General features: G+C 39.9%; 1 protein-coding gene across 6 annotated transcripts in view; it reads left to right on the top strand.

The window, feature by feature from the left end:
* The window catches only part of ANKS1A (ankyrin repeat and sterile alpha motif domain containing 1A), a 172,594-nt gene that overhangs the window by 51,050 nt on the left and 95,996 nt on the right, over positions 1–25,548 (top strand). For 3 of the 6 annotated variants that reach the window (XM_039856183.1, XM_039856182.1, XM_039856181.1), the window contains exons 2-5: positions 14,641–14,721; positions 16,437–16,593; positions 18,453–18,515; positions 24,819–25,115. In XM_039856183.1, the coding sequence (XP_039712117.1) occupies positions 14,641–14,721; positions 16,437–16,593; positions 18,453–18,515; positions 24,819–25,115 (598 nt within the window). Of the gene's footprint in view, positions 1–14,640; positions 14,722–15,910; positions 16,067–16,436; positions 16,594–18,452; positions 18,516–24,818; positions 25,116–25,548 lie in introns of those variants that run through there. The other 3 variants (XM_039856185.1, XM_039856184.1, XM_039856186.1) reach the window with 2 other exon arrangements.

The following is a 25,548-nucleotide window of genomic DNA, read 5'->3' as shown; positions in this document are numbered from 1 at the left end:
GACAGAGAGAGACAGAGACAGACAGACAGACAGACAGAGAGACAGAGAGACAGAGAGACAGAGACAGGGAGAGAGAGAATGTTTTTACAGAATACCTGCCTCACACCCAGAACTAATCAGTCTTAACAGTTTGGTATATAGCTTTGCATGTGTTAGTATAGGCTTAGAAAAATACACTGTTCTTACAGAAATGAGATCATACTCCACATACTGTTACACAGGTGTATTTTCCACTTCATATATCTTACATGTTTTTCATGTCAGCTCATTTACATTGGTCTCATTCTTTAGAATGTCTGCCTCTCTTTAGATATAGATGTGAAGCCCTTATATCTTAGATTCCAGTTTACATTTTTTTCCCATACATTATCCCATTTATTCCATAAAATAACCCTCTCAGGGTAGGGATAGGGCAAGTGACATCTCCATTTTACATAGTAGTTAGATAATTTACTAAGAGCTTTTGTAGCTAATATGAGTCAAGTACAGGATTCACTCATATGGGTGAGCTGGATGTATGGAAAAAAAAATTAGATCTTCGACATTTAGCTTACATATTAGCCACATTCAGAGTACTATTTTTGTTGTTCTTGGCACATTTAGGAAGTATATGTGGTATGTGTAGAATCTGATAATAAATTTCATTTGAGGTGTTCATTCCTTTTGTATGTATTAACTTCTGTATTGAAATTTTTGTCATCTTAATTTCCTCAAAACAACAATATAATCATCTTAAATTTACTTTCAGATTAAATGAATTCATTCAACTTGTACCTTTCATTATAATGCTGATTGATACTTTCACTAGGGACCTTAAGTAACAAAGTTTGTTAGCTAATTGGATTTCTGGAAATGTTAATGGGAGTTTTTAGTTAACTACCTCTTCATTTCTCTCTGGGACCCGGTTCCTACCCAGAACATAGTGCCTCTCTCTCAGTACTCTTTATTGGTTTCTTAGGACTCTGGAGAGCAAGAAAAAAGAGCAAGACAGAATGAATGAGGAGTGGGGGATGTGAAGCAGGGCGGAAATGAAAGAATATGAGCAATGGGGAATTCATCTTATTCAGGAATGAGAAAAACAGCAGGGAAAGAGCCATTTTTAAGGAGGTGTTGTATATAGCCCAGTGGTTAAGGTTTTAGAGTTAATCCCAGTGTCACTCATTCCAATTCTGTGACCCTGGGTAAGTTATTCACCTCTACACTTATCAGTTTTCTAGGGTTCCCTTGTAGGGTTCTGGTGAGAAGGCAACTGAGTTATTTAATCCACTTAAAGTATAGTTGGCTCATAGCAAACATTTAAGGTTAGCTGTTATTTCCAGGCCTTTTAGAACCAAAATTCCAAGAAAGGGGTCTCAAAGTCTGGATGGAGTAAAGTGACCATGTAATTTATTGTCCAGGCCAGGATGCTGTTAATAATTATCCTAGAACAACAAATATATGCCAGGATTTATGATAGAGGCATCTTGCCTTCCTGCCTGAGCCCAGTTAAGCCTTTCGACTTTGACAAGCCAGGGAGCAAATAATTCTTAAAAGCTCCTCTTCAGACAGAAAGGCAGGCAGACAGATCATTCTTAAAAGTTCTTCAGACAGACACCCACATATTCACACATTCACTAAACAATAGAGGAAACATTGCTTTTTCTTTCTAGGTAACATGTTATCTTAGAGTGGTATGAGTCTGCACTTATATTTAATTTACCATACCTTTCTTTAAATAGCTGGCACTCTCAGACCTTTAGATGTAGATTTCTCTTACCTGTTGAGCTCTCAGCGTGTGCCAGGTGCAGTACCTTCTTAGCAGTGAGGATACAGTGGTAAGCATATTTAGATCTGCCTCTTAAGTTGTTTGTAGTCTAGAGAGAAAGACAATCAAATAATGATAAATGTAGAACTTTAAACTGAGATCGTTGTAATGGTGGCAAAGTATAAGGAGCTCTATAAGTAGATCGTGAAGAGCCTGCCTGGCCTGAAAAGGAAAGGAAAAAGTTCCCTGAGGAGGTGAGCTTTGTTCAGTACTGAGCAGGAGTTGAAGAGGCAAGGTGGAGTGGGGTTTTGGGAAAGAGGCAGGAAGGAACATGTTCTTCTAGGAAAGAAGACGTCATATGAGGAATGCAGAAAACTGAGAAGGGTCTGTTTTGAAAATATCAGAACTTGACTGCAGTGTGATCACACACTCTTCCCCAGTTTGCAAAGCCTTTGCTTCCTTTTTTCTTGCTAATGGAATGCCATTCATCCAAGCCTTCCTCTCCACTCCCTTAGCATTTTTACAGTTCTTTTATAACAAGTATCACATTACATTATAATTTTCGTTTCTTTGTCCCTGAGGTTCTTTAGCGAAGGGACTTAGTTTTATTTATTGTAAGGTACCTAGACAGTGCTTTGGCTTTTCCCTTTCTTTCCTCTCCCCAGGTATTTGAGTATCTACCATGCGCCAGATGGTATGCTTGCTGCTTTGGAAGGTGGCACAAGACAGGCACAATCCCTGCTATCACGGAGCATGCAGTGTGACAACTGTTTTGCTCAGTGAGTGAATACATTGAATGATTTACTACTTAAAATCAGTGTTTTGAATCCTGGAGACCATTTTTATGCAGTTCAGCAGGTCTATGCCTTTTTGGCAGTTGTAGAACAGATAGTGAATGCTTAAGTGTTAAGATGCCTTCAAAGGTAAATTGAAACAAAAGTTAAGGGCCCCCAAAGTACTAGTATAAACCAGGGCGGAAATATGGCTTGTACATATTTGATTTCTCTGTGAATTTTCATGAATACATCGTAGTAGCAGCACAGAACTCCTGTATGTTCACCTCATGGTAGTGTACTTCTCAGGTTGTCGTGTCCATATCCATATTGAAACGACAGTTTCACTCTGCACTCCCACATGCCACTGTTTAGATTCTCCCTTCCTGTTAGAGGCATTGATAGGGAAGCAGTGCTAGGTTTGCCTAAGACAGCAGCAACTGAAAATAGCAATTTTTAGAGTGAATGTACAGATTTTAAACAGTCCCTGCTCTCAAGGAACTTGCTGATTTATGTGTGTCCACACACATCACTTACTAGAGACAGAAAGGCCCAGAATAGAATGCTGTAGAGAGCAACATTAGATATATAACCATTATGTCTATTCTGAAGACAATTGTCCTTGACAAGAGAGAGGGGGGAATTCCTGTTAGCATTACGGAACAAAAAATTCTTGAGTTGTGTAATCTGTGAAGTTAAAATGGAGCATTGCCCTTCCGCTTGTGTTTCTCTCTCATGAGTGAATAAATCCTTTAAAGTCACTGTGTTTCATCACATGCTTGCAACACAAAAAAGACATGGCCACAAAAAGCCAAGGCTACCATGTTTATACCTTTCATAGTTGACAAGGGCTCGTCCAACCTGTCACATAGTGTCAGAATTGTTTCTGCACCATTCTTAACAGAAGGCCATTCATGCACGTCTGAATTTCTTTTGGGAAAGCAGCCATTTCCGGCTCTTAGCTTTCCTCAGGTGTTTCCTCCATATTTCTGATTATTATGTTTATGTTGCTATTTCTTGATTTTTAAACTTCAGGCATCCTTTATCAGTCTTTGTTATTAAAGAGAAGAGTTTAGCCTTCTTGCACTCTCTTGGTCCACTACCTCTCCCTTCATCCTATCATAATTTTTAATTATACCAGTATTGAATGTTTATGTTTATATTATTATGGCTGTTAGTATTATTCACCTGCTGAACCAATTAGTATACTATAGCCCTCTCTTTTTCTTTTTCTCGTACAGCCCATTAACTATCTCTCATTGATTTTCTGTGTTTTCTATGTCCAGCTCACTCTTAATTCCCAAATTACGATCATAATTTTTAAATCCCTAAATATTCTTTTCTATGTCCCAGGCAGACACATGAATTGATCTTGCGAGTTCCATTTTCTCCTGCAGACATCTCCCTGGACCCTGCATCCTGTGTCAGGTCTGCCTCTTCTTGAGGTTTGCTGTTGCACAGGCTTATTCCCTGTGCCTGTTTTTGCTGTTTCCTGGATGCCCGTCTTCCTTTTTCTTAGTTTGCTCATTTATTTGGTAGAGCATATCCTCTAGCTGCTTCCTGATAAAGGGGTGTGTGGGAGGTAAAATTTGAGACCCTGAATGTCTAAAATTATCTTTATTCTCTATTCATACTCTACTGATAATTTGTCTGCTGTAGAATTCAGGTTGGAAATCATGTCACCTCAGGATTTTGAAAGGATTGCTCTTTTGTCTTTTGGCTTCCAGAGATGCTGTTGAAAATTTTGATGTCACTCAGTCCTTTGTCTGCAAACTGTTTTCTCTCTGGAAACTGTGTTCTCTTTATCTCATATGTTCTGAAATGCATTCTAAAATTTCACAATGTGCCCTGGGAGTGGGTTTAAAAAAAAAAATCATTTATTATACTGAGCATAGGATGGACTCTTTCAACTGGAAGTTCATATCCCTCAGTTCTAGGAAAATTTTTGAAGATAGTTCTTTGATAATTTTCTCTTTTCTTCTTATTCTCTTGGTCCTCTAACTTTTTAAGTCTCTTCTCTTGTATTTCCCATGTCTTTGGTTCCACTTTCTGAGACATTTACTGAAACTTATATCTTCTAGCTTTTTATTTATATATTCTGTCTTTTTTAATTTCCAAGAACTGTGCACTGATTGTTCCAGTTTTTTCTGATCCTGTTCTCATATGATAATATTGTTGAGGTTTTATTTGGTTCCTCGTTTCTGTTCCTTTGAGTCTCTTTATTTTGTTTTGTGCTCTGTCTTTTCATGTGTGATGATCCTTGGTTGTCATTTCATTTAAGACTGAGACACTAAAAAGCCGATTGGATGGTCTATGCAGAGGTGGAAGGAACTTGTCAAGGATGGGTTTTATATACTATAAAGTGACTGGGCAGGAATCTACGTGCTTTGTTGGGGAACCCCCCAAAGTCAGCATCTATTTAACTTTTCTGTGTTGGCATTTGGTTTCTCCAGGAGAGAAACTTCCAACCTCTTGTTTGGTGGTGGGGGGTGGGGGGGCGGGGGCGCTGCCAGCATTCTGGGAGCCAAGTGGATGAGCAAGGCTGGGATCTTATTCTTCAGGATATAGACTTCCTTTTAGGACCTTTGTTTTTAATACAGTGGCTCTCCTACTTTCTGCTGTTCCTAATGTCACCAAGTCTAGAACCCATCTGGTTCAATTCCTTCACAGAATAAATCCACCTTCTCCTGCCTGGATACAGGAGTAATAGTCTACTGGCTGCCCCATATGTGACTGGAGACCTGGTAGTCTAACACCTTTTTATACAGAATTTGTATCATGCCCTTCCTTTCAGCCTCTCATCCCTTATATCCTGTGTCACCTAGTACCTCTAATTCCTGAGCTTTCCTAGGTCAAATGTGTGAATAGGCATCCCTTCTCTGGAATCACTCTCTCAGCTCTGTTACCTTAACTACTCTTCATTTTCCAAAAAAAATGTTGACATTTTATGTTCACTGTTATATTTTTCCCGTTCCTTTTCTGTTTGTTTTTACTCTCATTTTAATGGGGTTTAGGAGTGGGCAGAAATAAAAATATGTGTTTAATTTTTCCCAGTTAGCTAGAATTCCTTTGGGGACTTTATGCCGATTGTGTCTCCGTGTAAGTTTTGTCTTTCTCTAAGGATCACAAGCTTCCTTGACAATGTGACGGTTTTGTAGGCTCCTTGTTATCTCTCCTTTTACCTTCAACAGTTAAGTAGGGAGAAAGCATTTTAGTAAGGATGTATGAAATTCATTTAAGTAAGATGAAGTCTTTTTAAAATTGGACTAACTTTAGACAATATTTCATTGTGTTGGAAAACTGCCAGCCCTTCCTGAGGTTCAGCGATAAACCTGCCTTTCTCAAGGATAACCAAAAGAGGAAAATTGAAGGCCTTTGGGAAAAAAAGGCTGATAAGACAAACTCCTGTTTAGGCCTTCCTTATTGATTTAATGAGGAATTAGTGGAAAGCTGCCCAGAACCTCTCTTCCCCCTCAAGTTCATTGCCATTGCTCCCTCTTCACAGTCTGTAATGGAGAAGGCCCTTTCCTGACTTGGTGCTCTGAGAGCCTTTGACCTCCTGAGAACTAATGCAGGAGGAAACCCATAGAGCTCCAAGCTGTTTTTTTCTGAAGAGTCAAGGTCAAAAGCCTTGCCTTGAAAAACTGGAAGGAGTATACCTTAGAAGTCAGATGTGGGATTTTGTTTCAGTTCCACATTAATTAGCTATATGACAACCAGCAAGTCAGTTGGACTTCAGTTTTCTTACCTGTGAGATGGAAATAACAATACATACTTTCCTACTCTATAATATGATTGTAAAGGTCAAGTACAGGTTACATGCATGCATGTAAACGTTTGAACATTGTCATTTTAAACTAACTATTTAACCATGATGTTCCAGACCCTCATTCCACCTATGACTGGACAGCTGCATGTAGGAGCCCAAATTCACTTCAGTCTCAACTAATGCAAAACAAAAGTCCCTCTGCCTCCTCTTCTGTCCTCTGCTATCTCACACTACCACAAGCATAAAACAAAGCAACCCTGGTTTTCCTCCTGAATTTACTCTCGTTATTCACTGAATTGTTCAGTTCACACCCACCCTTATGCCCCCTATTGTCATTTAGTCAGTAGATCCTGTCTTTTCTGTTGAATTGATCCTTTTTTTTCTGTCCTCCTTACCACTGCCTTCATTCAGGTCCTTACTTCTTGCCTGCTTCTAACTGGGCTCCCTGGATCTAGTCACACACTTCTTCCAGTCCATCACCTACACAGCTGCTTAGCACAATGATTCTTTTTTTTCAAATTCCGAAATATGTCGGGCCATCACAATAGTATGGTGAATAACAAATTGACCATCTAGGTTCCCACCCCTCAGCTATCAACAGAAGGGCTTTTCTAAAACATATATCTATCTAATGGTTCCCTGCTGAACACTTTACAATAGCATACAGGATCCTTTGTGATCTGGCTCTGCCTGCTTCTCCATCCTTGTATTCACCAATTTTTCACTTGTGTGTTGCAGCTGCTCACAGTTACTCGCGATTGCCCCAATTTGCTGGGACTATTAGGGAGACCTCAAATTTGGATATTTCCTCTTTGTTTCTTCTACGCTTTAAGGCTCAGCCCAAGTATCTCCTTTTCTGCAAAGCCTCCCTTATTCCCATTTCCCCATGAGCTAGCTACCCTTTGTATACTTCCTTCAAAGAATGTCACACAGTGTACAGTTTTGTCATTTGATTACTTGTCTGACTTTCCCACTCTACTCAGGGGTGGAGACTGGCACTCTGGCATGTGGAAGGTAGTGCATAAACATTTACTGAATTGAACTGGATCGGACACTGTGCTAGCGCATTGAGATGTCATTATTTATCTGTGTAAATCAATGCCAAAGACAGAATTCTCAGGGCAGCCAGGGAGAAGAAAATGGTAACTTACAAAGGAAAACCCATTAGATTATCCTCGGACTTCTCAGTGCAAACCTTACAAGCCAGAAAGGAATGGAATCAAATATTTAAACTATTAAGTGAAAGGAACTACCAGCCTAGAATAATGTATCCAGCTAAGCTCTCCTTTAGATATGAAGGAGAAATTAAGACCTTTCCAGACATATAAAAATTGAGGGAATTCTCCACTACGAGGCCTGCACACAGGAAATATTGAAAAGGTTCAGCTCACCTAAAACAAAATGACAAAAGAAAAAAACACACAATTAGAAGTAAAGTGACTATCAGCCAAATAGAAGCAGAGGAGTGCAACCCTTACTAAGAACTAAGAAGGGCATTATAAGCTTAAATGATAGTAACAGAATTGTTATAACAAGATAGTAATGAACATTCAGCATACATAGGGACAAACTGAGGTAACAATGACTAAAAAGGGGAGGATTCAAAGATCCAAATTTGCAAAGGAATGGAGATAAGGCATGTGCAGAAGAAAAAGAAGCACAATTGTAATATAATGTAGAGAAAGAATATATGAGAAAAATGTATCAGGATAGTAGATTGAAGTGCACAAGTTTATTCCATCTCCTGATTGAAGTTCTGTGAAGTGACAGGAACAATTCCCACCCTATACCACAAATAAACAGATAGACAGACAGACCGACTCATCACAAGAAAATAAGAAAAGATGTCAAGTATCTGGCAATACTGAGGAATTCCTAAAAGGCAGACAAGAACTGATCTACAGGGACACAACCCAAAAGAAAGCAAATTAAAATAATCATATAACTCTTTTCACCTCAGACTAACAAAAATGAAAATAATGACATTATAAAGTGTTTATAAAGATCAGGGAAACAAGCAGTCTTAAATACCACTGGTGTGAGTTTAAATTGGTAAATTCCTTTGGGAAGACAATTTGGCAGCATCCACCAAAACCAAAAATAGGCATTCATTTTGAGCCAGCATTTCCACTGCCAGGCAGCTATCCAACAGAAACATTTATACATGTGTACAGTCACATACTTGTACAGGATTGCTTCATTGATAAGAGTAAAAACTAAAAATTTAATGTCCATCAGTAGGTGAACAATTAAATATCAGGTACACCCATAAAATGAATTATTATAGAACCAACACCAACAACAACAAAGGAAAGAAAAGAAGTTGGACCTATATGTCCTGACATGAAAAGGTTTCTGAAAACATACTTTGCTATGGGTAAGTGAAAAAGTCATTGTATAATACACAAATATGAGCCCCGTTTTATAAATACATATGTACACACACACACACACACCCCTGTGGATGGTAACGGGAAGAGTGCTCGCCAAGTGTTGGTTATCTCTGGGGAAGGAAATGTGTTGTGGACACAGCAGAATGGTGAAGAGGGACTTTCATGTTCTGTTCTTTTTCTATCATAGTTTAAAACATTTACAATGAAAATGTAATCATGTAGTTTTTTTATAATAAGTTTTAAAAGAATGAGGAGAACCTATGCATAGGGAAAAGAAGATAAAAAAACATTGAAATGCTAATAATAAATGGTTGTATATGTGTGACAAGGGCCACCTTAATGTGCCTGTACATATTAGGCCTAAAATCTTAAGAAAAATTTTCAGTGAGAAAAGAGGATATGTGTGCTTTGATATCTAGATATTATTTGTTGTCAATTAAGAATGCTGGTGACAAGGTCAGGAGCCTAAGGTACATCCTGGTATCTCCACACTTTATTCAGCTTGAATTCCTATAGCACATGCCAGACAAAGAGCTAAAAGCACATTTTGTACGATGTATACTTTGTTACACTCGTACGATGATCTCATTTTCTAAACCAAAAATTACATACCTGCGCCTGACAATGGATTATAATTATAGAAAATGAAACGGATCTGGAAAATCTAGGAAGTGCAAGCCCTCTGTCATTTTCTAATTTTTACCTCCAAGTCTCTGGTTTATAGGTGATTAGGTACGGATACCTTAAATCAGCACTAAAACTACCTCAAAACAATTAGAAAAGACAAGGAAGATAGCCAAGGACTTTCCTGCATAAAGCTGCAACATTTCCAACCAGTAAGGCCTTCCCTATGCCCCTAAATATACATCGAGAAGTTTTGGTGAATAGGGAATTATTAAATAAAAACTAAATGAAAATGAAGAACTGTAATTTCTTTACTTGGAAACTGTAATTTTCTCAGACAGGATGGTAGTAAAATCCCCCTCCACCCAAGTTTCTTCCTTTTTGGCAGCCCAAGAAAAGAGCTATTTACAATATAGGTCTTCCTCCCAATCACAGCTGTCTCATTAGGTTTTTCTGAAACAGTAAGTACCCAAAGGGCTGCTCACTAACAAACAAAAAGTAGAATACAATGTGCCAAGAGAACCAGAAAAAAAAAACACAGCGAAAAATTGTCCAGGAGATTCCTAAACAAGGTCTAACCTCTACAGAAATGCAGAAATGCAATAGCTGCCCTTGACTTGCAGAACAAACCCTCAGACTAATCTTGATAGGACTTAGAGCAGTCACAGCAATCCTGCATGAAGAAACCTTAGAACCTAGGTTAAGAGCCGAAGCTTTGCAGTTAGCTGATCTAACTTCAAAACCCGCCTCTGCCACTTGTCAGTTGTGTGACCTTGGACAAGTGACTAATCATTCAAACTACCATCTCTGTTTCCGTAAGTTCTACTGTGATAGGATCCCTAGGACTTAAATGGCCCAAGGAAACTAGAACTAAACTGGTGAGCCAGTTTAATAGCATTATGGTTGAAAGGCCTAAGATGTGTCATAGCACCCCAAGTGCATGAACACAGCAAGCCTCGTCTTCTGTGCCTCAGAAGCAGCTATGTTTTGAGATGGCATCTAAAGACATTGGAGAAGGCAAGGAAGAATATGACTGATAAGAACCTGTGACTTCTGAATCCACCTCAAACACCTCTCTCAACTCACGTAAAAACTGACTATACATTGACACATGGCAGGCAGCATGCTGGACCTCGAAGTACTGATGAATAAAAACAGGCCATACAGACAGAGCCCACTCTTTACAATGAAGACAGGTGCTAAACGAGGTCCTGCTCTATGTGGAAAAACAGATATGAGAAGACAAAGCTTCTGCCCTCATGGAGCTTGAATTCTAGAGGAAGGGAAAGTGAGCGAATAAACAAATAAGCAGATAATATGATTCCAGGTAGTGATTAAGTGCTATAAAGAAACAAAAACAGCAAATAAAGCAAAGTAAGGGGATAAAATATGACAGGGTGATACTTTACGGTCCTCAAGAAAGACCTCTTTTAAGAAGGTGACCTTTGAGAAGAGAGCTGAACAAAATGTGAGTGTCTGAGGGAGACAGGCAGAGAGAGCATCAAATGCAAAAGCCCCAATAAGGAACACACTTGACACAGGCTGGAGCACAAGGAGGAACAGAGAGCTCTTCCTGCATGGATCAGACTTAGAAAGGATACCGAAGTGAGTTCAGGTCAACAAGTGTCCACTGAGCATCTACTATGTGCCAGGCTCTGAGGGAAGATGCGCAATCCATGCTGAAGGAAAGGGAAGCACTTTCAAACAAGAGGAAGACGCAAGACTCTGAAGTCCAAATCACGATGATCAGACATTAGATCTTAAAAGAGAACCAGGATTCCTTTGACCTGATTTAAAATGTCCGTAGATTTAAAACCCATGTTTAAATCTACATATAACTCCCCAGATCTAGCAAAACTCAGGCAAAAACTTGGAATAAAATTGCTTAAAGTCTCTGTAAAGATAAATAAAAACAGCAGAAAATATACTGAGGCACTTATTCTGTCCAGCACAGAAAATGGCCCAGCTCAAATGTCCCGTGATCCACAATACCTTTCCTGACTTAATTGGCCAATATTAATTTCACTCTCCTCAGATTTTCCAGATCATTTGCTGCACCTTACCACAGCATTTTTCATATCTGGCCTTGAATCACAGTGAATCCTTTATGCTGCTCACCCATACTACGTAGCTTAAGACCTTTAGGGGAATTCCTCATGTTTCCAACACAATGCAAGGAATTGGCCCAGGGCCACTAGTGTGCAACATCTAACATTCCGGTTTTACGAACCAGCTACCCCAGTGTGACCTGGTCGCTATACAGTATAAAAAACCTGCTACACTGGATCCAGTGGCACCAATCTCTTGATGGGACATATAAGAATACTGCATTGTTTAGATAAAACACAGAGACAGAAGAACCATAAGTTGAAACCAAAGTACCCAGCCCACTTTCATCCGTGACTACTCTGTGCAGTCAAATTTCGGGATCAGCTCTTAGCTGGCAGTAAACTTGCTTCATGTGTTTGCCCAGCTACTTAACTTACTTTACACAGATAAATAATGACATCTCAATGGTGAAGGCCTTTTGGGGTTGAGATAATTGGGTGCTCTGTTGACTTCTTGAATTCCATGGTCCAGCTCATTCCTTAGATTTGGGAAATTCTCATCAGCTATTTGTCTGAAAATGCTTTCTAGTCCCTGCTCCTTTTCCTTGCCTTTGATAATGCCCATTATTCTTATATTTCCTCTCCTGATGGTATCAGCTAGTTCTTGAATTTCTCTTTCATTTTTCATTCTTCGGTTTTTCTTTTCTTCCTTCCGATTTATTTCTAGATTTCTGTCTTCGATATCACCGATCCTTTCCTCCATTTGGTCAACTCTATTTCCCAAGCTTGCTATTTCAGTTTTCAACTCCTGCAGTTTGTTCCTCATCTCTAGAAGTTCTATTTGGTTCTTTTTGAGGGTTTCAGTCTCCTTGCTCTGCTCATCTAGTTGTTTTTTCAATTCCTGAAATAGCTGATATGACTCGTTTCAGAATTCACTGAGTTTTTTCAGAAGTACCATCCTGAATTCTCTGTCATTTAAATTGCATATTTCTATCTCTGTAAGCTTATTTTTGCCTTCTTTCTGAGATGCCTTGTCACCTTGGTCATGGACTATTTATGGACTATTTCTCCGCCTGGGCATTAATGGGAATGTATTCTGCTTTTTTTTTTTTTCCCCCAAGAAAGAAGATTTATTATATAAAGGTCTCTCTTTAGCCTGTTGCAAAGAAGGCATTTTACTTTTGGTTTCCAGTAGGTGGCATCTAAGCCTCTTGGATCCCTACTTTATATAAAGTCTGAAAAATGCCTTTTTGTTTTCTGATAGATATTTAATCACACTAACTACCCTCAGTTTCAGTCCCTGTCAGTGTCAGCGACAGTCTCGGCAGCATTTGCTCAGATTTCCCTGGGACTCTGCGGTATTTGGTCTCGGAGGATATAGGGAGAGGCGCCCTCTGGGTTAGGGAGGGGTTGGAGGCTGCAGCTCAGCCTCGGTTTTGCAACCATGGCCAGTTTTTCTGTTGTCCCCGCTTTTCTGACATCCCCGCTTTTCTGCCGTCCCCATTTCTCTGTCTTCTGACCTCATGACTGGACACGGCCCCGTGGAGCTCACAGCACTCTCAGGCAGGGCTGGCTGTTCACGGAACTCTCTGCACCTTCTCCCCTCTCCTTCCTCCTGCAGGGAGCTCCAGTGGCTTCGAGAGGCAGCTTCTTTATTTCTCCAAGTCTACCTCTAGACACCCAGGGTTCTGACCTGTGGTAGCTCTTATGCGCAGATCCCATGCTCAGAGGTGCTGGTGTGAAGTTTGGGTGTTTTTTTGTTCCGTTTTAGATGTTCAGCTTATTGTTGTTTCAAGGGGAGGGATCTGGGGATATCTCTCACTCTGCCATGTTTCCAAAGATCATGTTTCTTTTTTCTCCTTAACTTTGTATTGTAATCTCTATTCAGTTTTATTACATAGTAATATAACTGGTATATGAAATTCTACTATGTGTTTATACCTTAGTTATCATAATAACTTCTCTACTGATAGACTTTTATTGTTATAAATAACACCACTTCCAACATCCAGGCATAAAGGCTTTTGACCCAGATGGTTTTACTGGTGATTCTTTATAATTTTAATGCTCTGTGTCATTCATTCCTGAGTATAGAAATAAGTAAATAGCTACCCAGCTGATCATGACCCAAACCTAACACTAATACAATCCAATAGAAATAGCACAAAAAGCAAAAGCTTTTGACCAACCTAACTTATGAATACAGATGTGAAAATCCTGAATTAAATACTCTTAAGTAGAATTCACCAACATGGTCATGATAGAGAAAGGCCAAATAAGGTTTTTGTTTTATTTCAGGAATAAAAGAATGGCTCAATATTAAGAAACCTATTGATAACAACATATTAGTTGGTTAAATGTGAAAAACTATGATTATTTCTACAGGTGCAGAAAATGCATTTAAATGAAACAGCTGTTTTTAATAATACTTTAAACGGGAAAAAAAAATAAGATACTTCCTTTATATATTACAGAGTCTTTCTCAAACCCACTGCCAAAAACATTAAGAAGCATTCTTATTAAAAACAAGGATAAAACAAGGCTGCCCTCTACTACTTAGTAGTATTTTAGAAGCTTTGGCCAATGCAGTAAGGTGTGAAACAGAAATCAGAATTAAGGCTTTGAGGATTAAATAAGATAACATTTCAACCTTCCTAGATGGTATTTTTTGATTCAAATAAGGCACTTAAATTGTATATTTTTGTTGTTATTTTTTGTTATCAATAAGACATTCACAAAGGAAAAATTGTCTCTTGCATCTTAATACACCTGGCTCAATGTTTTTATGAATATGGTTTTCTTGATCTTGGTCCTGTGGTTGAAGCATCATGATTATCTATCTGGTCTATGTGAAGGTCTCTCTCAAACCTTCAGTCACCAGCATAGAGGTGGATGCTCAATACCAGTAACTGGCTGAGTGGTTTGGTTCAGTGATATTTTTGATGACCTTTCACTGAGCTGTTCTTATGATCCTGGGAGTATTCAGAGGCACGAGTCCCAGACTGAGTGATTAATGAAGTTACAGGTGAGGAGAAAGGTACAGAAGAACACACTCTTAAATGATGACACTGTTGTCTTGACATTTGACTCCTTGTTCAGCAAACCACTGTGTACCCTCATACTATACATTTGTGTGGTAAATTGCTGCTATCCTTTGTCAGAAGTCATGTGAAAATAATCAGTTTGGTTAAACATCACACAGTTCTTTTCCAAACAGCTTGCTGTCTCTAAATTTGGTTTGTGACTTCGGTGTTTTTTGTTTTGTTTTGTTTTGTTTTCTTCTCTATAGCATCTGGAGAGGGCCAAATGTGAACTGTGTTGACAGCACTGGGTATACACCTCTGCACCATGCTGCTTTGAATGGCCATAAGTAAGTATTGATGTGTGCTACATTCTTGCCCCACCCTTCAGAACTCAGGCCTTAGGATTGTCTTTTTGTGCTGAGGAACAGAGAAGAATGAACTAAATTTAGTCCATCCAGAATTCCTGAGTCTCTCTTCAGTGTATAACTCAAACATCCTTCCCACCCCACCTCCAAAAACACTTTAACCAGAGGTTAAGTTTTACCTTTTCTTCTGTTTGTCCTTTTCCCCTCTGAAGTGGTGCAGTGCCACACAATCATCTCACTATGAAGATCAAATTTGGGGCAGCCAGATCATAAAGGGGCTGAATAATCTCTTAGGTAACCAGTTCTTTTATAAACTGAAAATAGATTGAGTGGTTGTGAGAAACTTTCTTTCTGTTAAAGTAGTTATTTGTTCTTTTTGCTTGCCATTTTTTTTCCCCAAATAAAATTAGCTTTGTAGACAACAAGAACCATTTTTAAGGGGAGAAATACATAAATACTATGGCCTATTTAATTCTCTTAAATATAGAGAGGTTATTGGGAATTGGGTGGGATTCGTATGGAAAGTTTTCTGGAGAAGGTGTGCTTTGGGGGAGTTTAAGAGGAGGCATAAATTTAAATGATTGCAGCTGAAAAAGGATACTGCCCTTCAAGTGAGGGAGAATATGATGGCTCAGCAACGAGGCAGGCACTCTTGTGGAGTACAGTGAGTAGATTTGCCAGGATGTTGAAGAATAGAAACCAAAGTGTAACAGAATTGAAGGTATTAAAGAGAGATTGAGGCTTAATACTATAAGAGATAAGCGGTAGAAGTTTAGTTTTTATGAGGAGGGATTATTGGAACCATTTTAGATTTTTCTGAGCAAGGAGCAGGGCCCTCACCTGACCTTGTGATATTCTGTACAATATTTGGCTCAGCCTAATTGACTTCAATGTGCCAAAAAGAGGCGATTGTTACCTTCTACACTAAACTTTTCTAAAATATATTAAATGTGATCATTATGTATTTTCTATAGCTATTTTAGACAAAGCTAACAAGAAACATGTAGAGACCCTGCCTCCCTTAAATAGTGGTGTAATCTGAATTAAAGTGAATCTTGAACTTAAAAAAGACTGTACTTGTTAGCCAAGTTGAAGTCCAGATGCTGTTTTTATTTACAGTGGGGATTTTCTTTGACCTCACATACATGGGGATAATTATACATTTGTATCTGCTTAATTAGTGGTGTCATGAAGAAGAAAGCCAAGCCCTTCTTCCTGGATGTATCCAATGATACCATATGTGTCTGGCTGATGTTCGCGACAACTTTAATTCTGCTCTGCCTGTCCACCTTCAGCTCCCACATCACTAAATGCTCTGAATAATGTGGTGAATAATTATATTTGTCTTGCATGACTTCTTTTATGTAAATTATATCCCTGAATGCTGTTTAAACATCACAAACAAGGAAACACTGCAAGATTTAGACAAGGAGACCAGACGTTTTGAAAATAATGGAAAATGGATGGATTATCCAGAAAGCCTAGATAAACTGGGAGGTGAAGTGTCATTGTAGTGTGATTCAGCCCCATAGCTCATGGAATAAAAGGAAGAGGCTGGGCCACAAGCTCTGGTAGAGATAGGGGAGCCAAATAAGATAATAGCTGTGAAGGGGTTTTGTGCTATACATATGTAAAGAGCTGTTAGTTGGAAAGACTTCTGAGTTCTGCAAAGTCATTATTAATTTTTTGCCTTCTAGGGATGTGGTTGAGGTTCTTCTGAGGAACGATGCGCTGACCAATGTGGCTGATTCTAAAGGCTGTTACCCTCTGCACTTAGCAGCCTGGAAAGGAGATGCCCAGATAGTGCGGTTACTCATCCATCAAGGGCCCTCACACACCAAAGTCAATGAACAGGTCGGAAGGAAGAGAAGCTTTCTTCCATTTAGCTGTAGCCAAGACCCCAGCAGCCCCGTCACTGCCTTCATCCCACTGCTGACGTCTCAGGGAACCAGTTCTTCCATACCCTAAGAGGATTCCCTTCCTCTCAGCACTCCTCCTCTTGGTGCATCAGGGAGGCTTTACTCCGTGAGGATGCATTTATATGCATTTGAATCATGGATATTTGGAATAGTACTATAATAAAAATACGAATACTAACCTCTTGTGCAAAATTTGAAATAACACAGATCCTGCAAAATTGCTTAGAGTCCATTTCAAGCTGGGGGGCTTAATTAATTCCCATTTGTGCTTATGCCATTAGCCTGGTAATGCAGCTTTAGCTCCTGATGCATGCCATACTGTGTGAACCATGCTGTTGTTTTACATGCATCAGAACTTGCAGAAGTGGAAGTACTCAGCTGGTGCTGAAAAGTGAGCTCACAAAAACGTGAGTGGAGGTCAGGAGGGATTCAACAGAATGAAGATCATTTCCGCAGTGTCCTCTAATGTTAATATAAGAGTGACCATGCTTTGACAAAGCAGAGATAATTTTTAGCAAATAAAAAAGGCAGCATTGGAGTAAAAATACCTTGCAATGGCCATGGACTTAGGCACTCTTGAGTCTATACTTTCTCTTCTTTACATTTATTACTTTGGAAAAGTTATACTTGAATTATGCACATTCTAGACAAGCCTCTTATAAAATACAACTCCATGTAGTTTGGATCTGAGAGGAGATGGGCTTTCCTTATATGATAAGCCATTCTCCTATCTTCCTCTCTGCTCTGAACTGAAGCAGGTACTTTTCTAAGTTGCTTGAATAAGAGAGATGTCATGCTTTCTCACCAAGTTTAGGACTTTTCCTAATGACTTTGCTGAGAGGAGATTGTTAAATTACCTGTAGAATTAGATCAGAGTTATTCCTCAAAAATTGGGGAAATCTTTCTTGCAAGTCCATCTGTCAGAGAGACCGTGCACACTCTCAGTGAGCTGTTAGGAGCATGACTTTGAATAAGAGGCGGATAGCATTACTCTGAGGTATGAGAAAATGAAAGCAGTGCTCCAAATGTCCCAATTTAGAGATGACGTGTATATAGCTGTTAATCAGCCTCCCTTTCCTCTGTTGGTTTGTAGTATCTGGATGGGTAAGCAATAGACATTTAAGATCATAAATGAGGATATTTTATAGCATTAGGAATGCAGATGGCCTCTTTAGAATGGCCTCTTTAGAATCTAAATGCGATTTACTCCTCCTGGCTAAAGTGACTCTAATTTCTTGTATCTGGAGGAAATTTATAAGGAAGTTTGCTTTTAATTAATATTCCTCAATGTTGAAAACACAAGTCACCCATTCAAGTCCTTCTCATTTGAGCAATTTTCAGTAACTGTTTCTAATCCTGTCTTTGCTCACTTTTGCCTTGGAACACAGCTGCTTGGATTTTTGAGCCACCTGAGTATGCTAGCTTGTCCTTCTCACAGCCGCCTCCTGCCTGGCCTATCCATTGATAGTTGGGACACCAGCCCAGTGCTTTGAGTATCTGGCAGGCAGGTGGGTGGGGCAGGGGCTGGGCAGCACGGCTGCAGTAGCTTGAAGAAGCTAATGGATGTAGATAGTAGTGACAGTACTACATTAAAAACCATTGCTGTGGTTCCAGTTAGATGCTCGAATAGGAGGGGGTGATGATTGCCAAGCCCTGGAGATTATCTTCCCCAATAACTTCCTTTAGAGGCACACAGATCCAAGTTCTAGTGTAGGGCCCCCTCAGGGCTGTGCATTGCTTTGATATATTTCATCCATTTTATCATCACATTTTCTTTTCCTCTCCTTTTTGTAGAATGCTCTTGAGATCAAAGAACTCAAAAAGTACGGCCCCTTTGACCCTTATATCAATGCCAAGGTGTGTACTTTGCTGCCAGGATTCCTCTGCATCATTTCTTCAAGCTACACTTTCTCTTTGGTCCTCTCTGGCTTCCACTCTTGTCCACTCAGGCTCCTCCTCACCACCCTGACTGTTGTCTGCTTCAGCCCATCTGCCTTTGGCTTGTCTGAGAGTGGGGAGTGGGAAAATGCAGGTTCAGTGGGTTTTGTTTTTGTTTTTAGGATCCATACTAATTCTGGAAAGGTTAGGTGCTTTTTCTGGAATGGCTGAAAAGCTTAGGAGTGGCAGAAGTGGGGAAAAAAGGTGGAACCATGCGTGCATAATTTACTATTGTGATTTCTAAAATTTAAATTCAAAAACAATTAAAAGATGTCAAATTAGCTTACTTTTTGAGAAGCACAGAAAAATGATTCATTTTTATTTCCTGGATTAAAAAATTATTCTTAGTCTGTCTTCTATGTTTCTTTTGAAGTAAAATCTGATTTTCAATAGCTTGTGGTAATTGTATGGGGGAGAGGGCATGGGTGACTTAAGAGCTGTTGCTTGTGGCTCCCCTCTCATTTCCTTGAGTTTGTGCATTTCTGCCTGGGGCTTTAAAGCCTCTGCCTCTTCTCCCTAGCCACTTAGCCTCTCTCTCTGCTTGGTCACTCTTGGCCTTTGGAAGGACTCTAAAATAGAAAATGAAGTTGCAGGGCCAAGCGGGACACTTCTGTTGCGTCTTGCTGTGAGGCCGGGACTGGTAATATATTGTCTTATAGGCCTGGTGACGAACTGCCCCGCTCTGCTGTGCTCACTGCCCCTCTAGCCTCTACCGCATCGGGCAGCAGAGTATGTGGGTCGGGTGATGGTGTTAGCCTCTTTCCTCAGCGCTCTCACCTGCTGTTTCTGATTCCGAGATTTCATTCAGATGAGGTTTGCTTTTTGGCAACAATCTGGAGTTTAGTTGAGTCACTGCATTACTCACACTAGCTGCCTTTCACTTGCTCCGAATTCAGCAGCCTTAGGGAAGGGAAATATAAGGTACTTCTGCATGTTTCCAAAAGCAAGGCAGGATGTGAGGGCACTCTGGCTGCGACATCTGTCACCCCATTGATCGCCAGGGTTGATTCGGCTGATCTGGCTGGCTAGGCAGGTGTCCCCTTCCTCCCTCACCACTCCATGTGCGTCCCTCCCGAAGCTGCACACTCGGTCGAAGAGGACGACCTTCCCTGATAGAAGAGAGGACCGTTCTTCGGTCAAGGGTATAGGAGTAGCTGCGCTCCCCTACTAGAACCTCCAAACAAGCTCTCAGAAGCAAGCCAGATATTTTATGTTCTTTGAGAAATCCTGATTTAGCAAATGAAGCCCTTTACTGACTGAACCTAGGCAGGCTCTGTGAAAGATTTTCTTCAGCTGTTGGGCCTCATTGTTGGAGAAACAGTTTGATCTGGGATAGTGGAACACGTTAGCTTTTGTTTTGGCCCACTCTTCAAATTCTGTTTTTTAATCTTCAAAATAGGAAGATACTCTGTTTTAGTTTTCTTCTTTTTTTTTTGAAAGTGACAGAGAACTCTCACAGGTCACGGTCTTTCAAGTGAGACCTGAATGCAAATTCTATGCTATCACTTACTTGGTTTTGTTGACTTGAGTGAGTTTCTTTCTCTCTCTGAGCCTCAGTTTACTATTTAATTTGGTGGATTGTTTTGGAGTTTAAATAGGATAATGTACATAAAGTAAAAATATCTGGTAATTTTAAAAGGAATACATAATGTGATATTTCTGAAATGCATTTTGAAATTTGTTCTTTGTTGCTGGTGGGTGAAACATAATGGAACATTGCTCAATGAGTCTGTTCAGGGTTTTATTTTGGGGGGAAGCACCTCAAAATGATTGCTTTCCCACTCTGCAGTTAGTTCAGTTAGCTTGTAAAGCTCTGATTAAAGGGTAGGACTTGGGTTCTTGAAAGCACATTTTCCTACCCCTTGATTTTGCACACATAAAAGAAAATTTGTCTAACCAGAATAAGAATATACTTCTCTCCTTGGAAATACTACCCTTTCCCCCCTCCCCCGACCTCCACCCCCAGGACAACCGATGCTCAACGGATAAAGCTGTTTGGGTTGTGCTAAGAATGCAAACTCTTCTTGAGCTGATTTGATCCTGACCTCCCTAGGTATTTTCCTGACCCGACTTAGGGTTTTTATTGACCTGGCTTGTGTTTAGGAATTGCTTTGCTAAAGGACTTTTATGGGCTAAGTAGTAGCAGGCACCTGTGGAAATGGAAGATGTCTCAGATGCCTTCTTGGGGAGTGGAGGTAGTTTTCATGAGCTTTCATTCTTCCTCTTTGACCTGTGGAGCTTTCCTTTTTCACAAGTCAGAATAAATCAGTCCAAACATAAATCATCCTTAGCTAAAGTGGAATCATTAAAATTTTACCCTCTAAGTTAAATAATTTTAACTTAATTCGAATAGCATAAGATGAGCAACAATCATATTTGTTTTAGTGTAGATCTGTTTTTCTGTACGCTTAAAAATTATTCAGTCTTAGAGCTGGAAGAGGCCTGGAAGTTATATAGACCAGTTGTCTCCGCATGTTGCTCAGCTTGTCTGGTTGTGTCAGAATACCTAGCAAGCTTTTATAAAACTTTTAATTTGGAGAAAATTTCCAATTTTAATATAAAATCTATGTTCAAATTTCACTATTTGCCTCAGTAATGTCCCCTGGAACAATTTCTTTCTGGTCCAGGATCAAATCCAGGATCATACATAACGTGAGTCAGTTCCTCAGGCGCTCATGACATTGACAATTTTGAAGAGTACAGACCTGTCGTTTTGTTGACTGTTCCTCAGTTTGAGTTTATCAGATATTGCCTCGATTCAGGTTATACATTTTTGGCAAGGATGCCACAGGAGTAATGTTATGTCCTTTTTAGTGCATCACATCACAAGGCACATGATGTCAGTTTGTCTCATTCTTGATAATGATGAATGATTGCTTGGTTAAGTTGGTACCTGCTAGGTTGGTAAGCTTTCGAATAATAGTTTTCCTGGGCTTTACCTTCTGAGGTGCTATCCTGGCAAGTCTGGGCTAGGACTTAGCTGCTTTTAAGTTCCATGTAATTCCTAAACGAAGCCAGTTTGAGAACCGCTGAGTTAAGCCAACTTTCCACTCAGAGCAGGAGTCTTCTCTCACCTAAAATGTGGGCCATCTATCTCTTATTTTGCTTGTTTGTTTATTTCTCCTAGTAACAAACAGAATTATTCTCCTGAGATTCCACCGATTTTTGATTTCTTATGCTTGGTTGACATCTGTCTTTCTAAACCTTCTATCTGTTGGTCAAAGTTCTGCCTTCTAGAACGTTACAGAGTAAGTCTAACTTATTCCACATGAAGGACTCAGTTCTCATGTTTCTCCTGTATCTTCTAAATCTCAGTAGACGTAGTTTGTCCTTTTGTTCCAATTTCGGTATATTTCTATTGCCTATACCATTATTGCTACAGAGGGCTGTAACCCGAGTGTCCCTAACTTAGGTATCTGTCAACAATGGACAGGAGTGCAGTTGGGCTGTAATCTAAGTACTGGGAGGTGATGGTTTTGAATAGTTCCAAGAAGAGAAAAGCCATGGAAATGTTTCTGTATGGTTTTCTGCTGCTTGTAGTGTGTGTGTATGTGTAAATGCATAAATATAATGGATTTAAACATTGAATGAGATCTCTGGATATAAAGGGTGTTGGGGGCTTTTTTTTATTAGAAGTACTGATCATAGCAAGGAAAAATGAAAGTGATCTCAAGATGGGCAAGAATGGAGACTTTGTGAAAGACTTTGGAGAAAATTGGGATATTTCATCTCAGTCCCTTTCCTCAGACCAGATACATAGTAATATGATTCTGGGAACTCTTGAGGTGCTGCAATTTGGAAGGTGTGAAAGAGAAGGATTCCAGGTGGCTATGAGTCTGTGCACTCCTTGGAATCCCTCCTCTTCTTGTGGGTCCATGCATCAACGCTTAGTGAGTTCTTGCCCTGATAATTGTCAGGCTCAAAGGGGAAATTGTAGTAAGAGCTCATTGTGATGGCCTGCATTGAATTTGAGAGATGTGCTCACCACAGGCATAAACTCAAGATTATTATAGTGAACAGACTGTATCTGGCAAGAGTGAAACACAAGTAAGATGCTTCCTACACTGCGAATATGAGCGTAATGTTCTGCAGAGATGTGGTTAGGCCATTTTTAACATAGGTGGAAATTTTGCCTAGTAGTGATCAAGACCTTGCCTTTTTATAGCAAGGCAGCTTTTTGGCAGCTGCCTTAGTTCTGGCAAAAAAACCAAACAAACGGAAGACTTTTTTTTCTTGCTGGATAGTAGAATTTTACAGTTCTTCAGGCCCTCATGGTATGCTTTTTACCAAGTCAAGGACAGATTATTCTGGTAGTTGGGAGACAACTTGGATATAAAAGAAACAACAATATCTGTTTCAGAGCAAACAAGGTTTTCTGGATTGGAATTTTAATAAGAATAAGCTGACTTTCTTGGCCCTTGCTGTCATGCTAATCTTGAGATATAAAACCCTGAGAATCCTCTTAAACTTCTTTGGATTGCCACTTGGCCCCAGGATCACTCTACAGAAAGCTCCTGTGAGTTTTCTTTTCATCATGAGAAAGTGAAGTGACAGCTCTTAAGTTTGCTCAGGCTACTCATGCCATAGCTTAATAGGAATTGGGAATTCCAAATGAGTGTCCTAAATGGTTTTTTGGCACAGGAAATCCCAAGGATTTACTTTCTACCTAGCATTTCCCCTTCCCTCCAGACTTTTAAGTTGACATGGAATTTGCTCCTTGGACCGAGTTGTACCACAAGAGGCTGTTGCTAAGTGGCTGTGTCTTTGGCCAGTGAAGGTGTCTGCACTTTCTCAGCTGCTGTTCTCCTGAGTCACGTTTGAACTCAGTGCTGTGTCCTCTGTTTATCTGTGTGCATTTATCTTGCATGTGGCTCCTGCTACCACCTTTCTACCCTTATTTCATTTTAAAAAATTTCTTTGCTATCCTTCTGGCCTTTTGGGACCTTGTTCCCAGCAGCTCTGGATCTTCCTGGTACAATTGGTGTAGCTGGAAAAAATGATGCAGTCAAATGCCAGATCAAAAGCAGATGGAATTGCATGCATGCTTGGGTAACTTCTAGTCTGTTATTTTTAATGTCATTAATTGAATTAAATCAATTGTGGAAACATTGATTTTTACCTTTTGACCACTGAAAGGTGCATAATATTGATTTGATGGACAACTCCCCTCGTAAGCTTTGTTTCCCTAAAATAGCAGAAGCCTCCTGAATAAATTCAGGACTCTCAAAATCTTATGAGACAATTATTTTCATTAGTGCTTTTAAAAAGGAAAGGTCATGGAAATCACTTTATTCCTGCTCTAATTATACATTGTCAGTAGTAGTAAAAGAAAGAGCATAATTGGAATAGTTAACAGTTTGCTTTTGATGATTGAAAAACCACAAACTTCTCCTGTTTTATCCCATGTTCTACCTTTAGTTTGAAGCAAAATTGGCATTAAAGGACCATGGGGTTATAAATTCGAATTGATGGCAGTGTTACAATTTTGAATATTTTGCACCTCTCACACAAAACATTCCAGTGTCTGATTGAAGAAGTGCTACCCTGTACTGTAGATTCTGCATGCATGGATTGGTACAGGCTTCTGGAATAGGCACAGGGCAGCATCAGGGTCCCATATTCCTCTGTGACTGGGCTCAGGTGCCTCCCTCCCCTGGAAATGGCTGTTTGCTGATATCTTGAGAGTGACTTTTGGTGCTCTGCTCTGTTACTTTCATTGTTGGCTGGTTGATTTGCATGCAAGAAGCTAAGCAGAAGACACTCTTTCATAAAAGCTTGTGTGTGAATCAATGGATGGTCAACAAATGAAGAATCAGAACCACAGGGTTGACTAAATATAAATTATAAAACCAGTTGAAGTTTAAAATGAATCAATGGCAGTGATATTATTGGCATTTGTCTGTGCCAGGGCTTCTACCCAAGACCTGCCACATTCCCTAGATTGCTCTCTTTACAATCTGGAGACACTTCCTTCACAGCACAAAGGAGGCTGCAAATGCTAAGGAGATGACTGCTCCCCTCTTGCAGTAATTGGGGCAAGACGTGGCTGATTAGAGCAGTTGGGCTTGTTCGCAGGGGAGTATGTCTAGATTCAGACTGACTTCTATTAGTCCCCAAGTATTGCTGCTATTTTTCTCATTTAAATTTCATTGGTTTTATGTGTGATTGTCCTAGTCATATGCCAGTCACCGTTCTGATGTGATCTGCTTGTTAACTCTTTAGAACAATGACAACGAGACGGCTCTGCATTGTGCAGCACAGTATGGCCACACGGAGGTGGTGAAGGTCCTCTTAGAGGAGCTAACAGACCCCACCATGCGCAACAACAAATTTGAGACACCTCTGGACCTGGCTGCGCTCTACGGGAGACTGGAGGTGGTGAAGATGCTCCTCAATGCACACCCCAACCTCTTGAGCTGCAACACTAAGAAGCACACCCCTCTGCACTTGGCGGCAAGGAATGGCCACAGAGCTGTGGTCCAGGTGCTCCTGGATGCTGGCATGGATAGCAACTACCAGGTAGCTGGACCAGTAGACCTCCCAGGCTCAAGGGACTTAGTCATTTTAGAAAAGGCATAAGTACCATGCTGCTGGGCTGTGTTATTATTTAGCACGTTCCGCGTCACATGTCAGATGCTTCCTTCCATTCGTTGACTCATTTTACTGTGAAACTTTAGAGGCAAACTCCCCAGTGAGTTTGTTTTTTTTTCTTTTTAGGGTTAAAATATAATCATTATACCCTGAAAAGATGTGATTATGGACAAGCTCTCGAAAATAGAAAGTTTCATTATCTTTCTATACATGTGTTCCCACTGCCACCATTTAGCACCTCCAAAATCCCATCAACTTGATTTTGCCAACAGGAGACTTAGCATTTCCTGTGGCTTTTCACTTTTGCTTCATTCAGATGAATGAAAGTCCTTAGGCTTTGCATTGACCAAACCACACTTGA

Source organism: Pteropus medius, unplaced genomic scaffold, assembly GCF_902729225.1.
Source record: "Pteropus medius unplaced genomic scaffold, Ma_sr-lr_union100, whole genome shotgun sequence".
Taxonomy (NCBI): domain Eukaryota; kingdom Metazoa; phylum Chordata; class Mammalia; order Chiroptera; family Pteropodidae; genus Pteropus; species Pteropus medius.
This window is presented reverse-complemented; position numbering and strand designations above follow the sequence as displayed.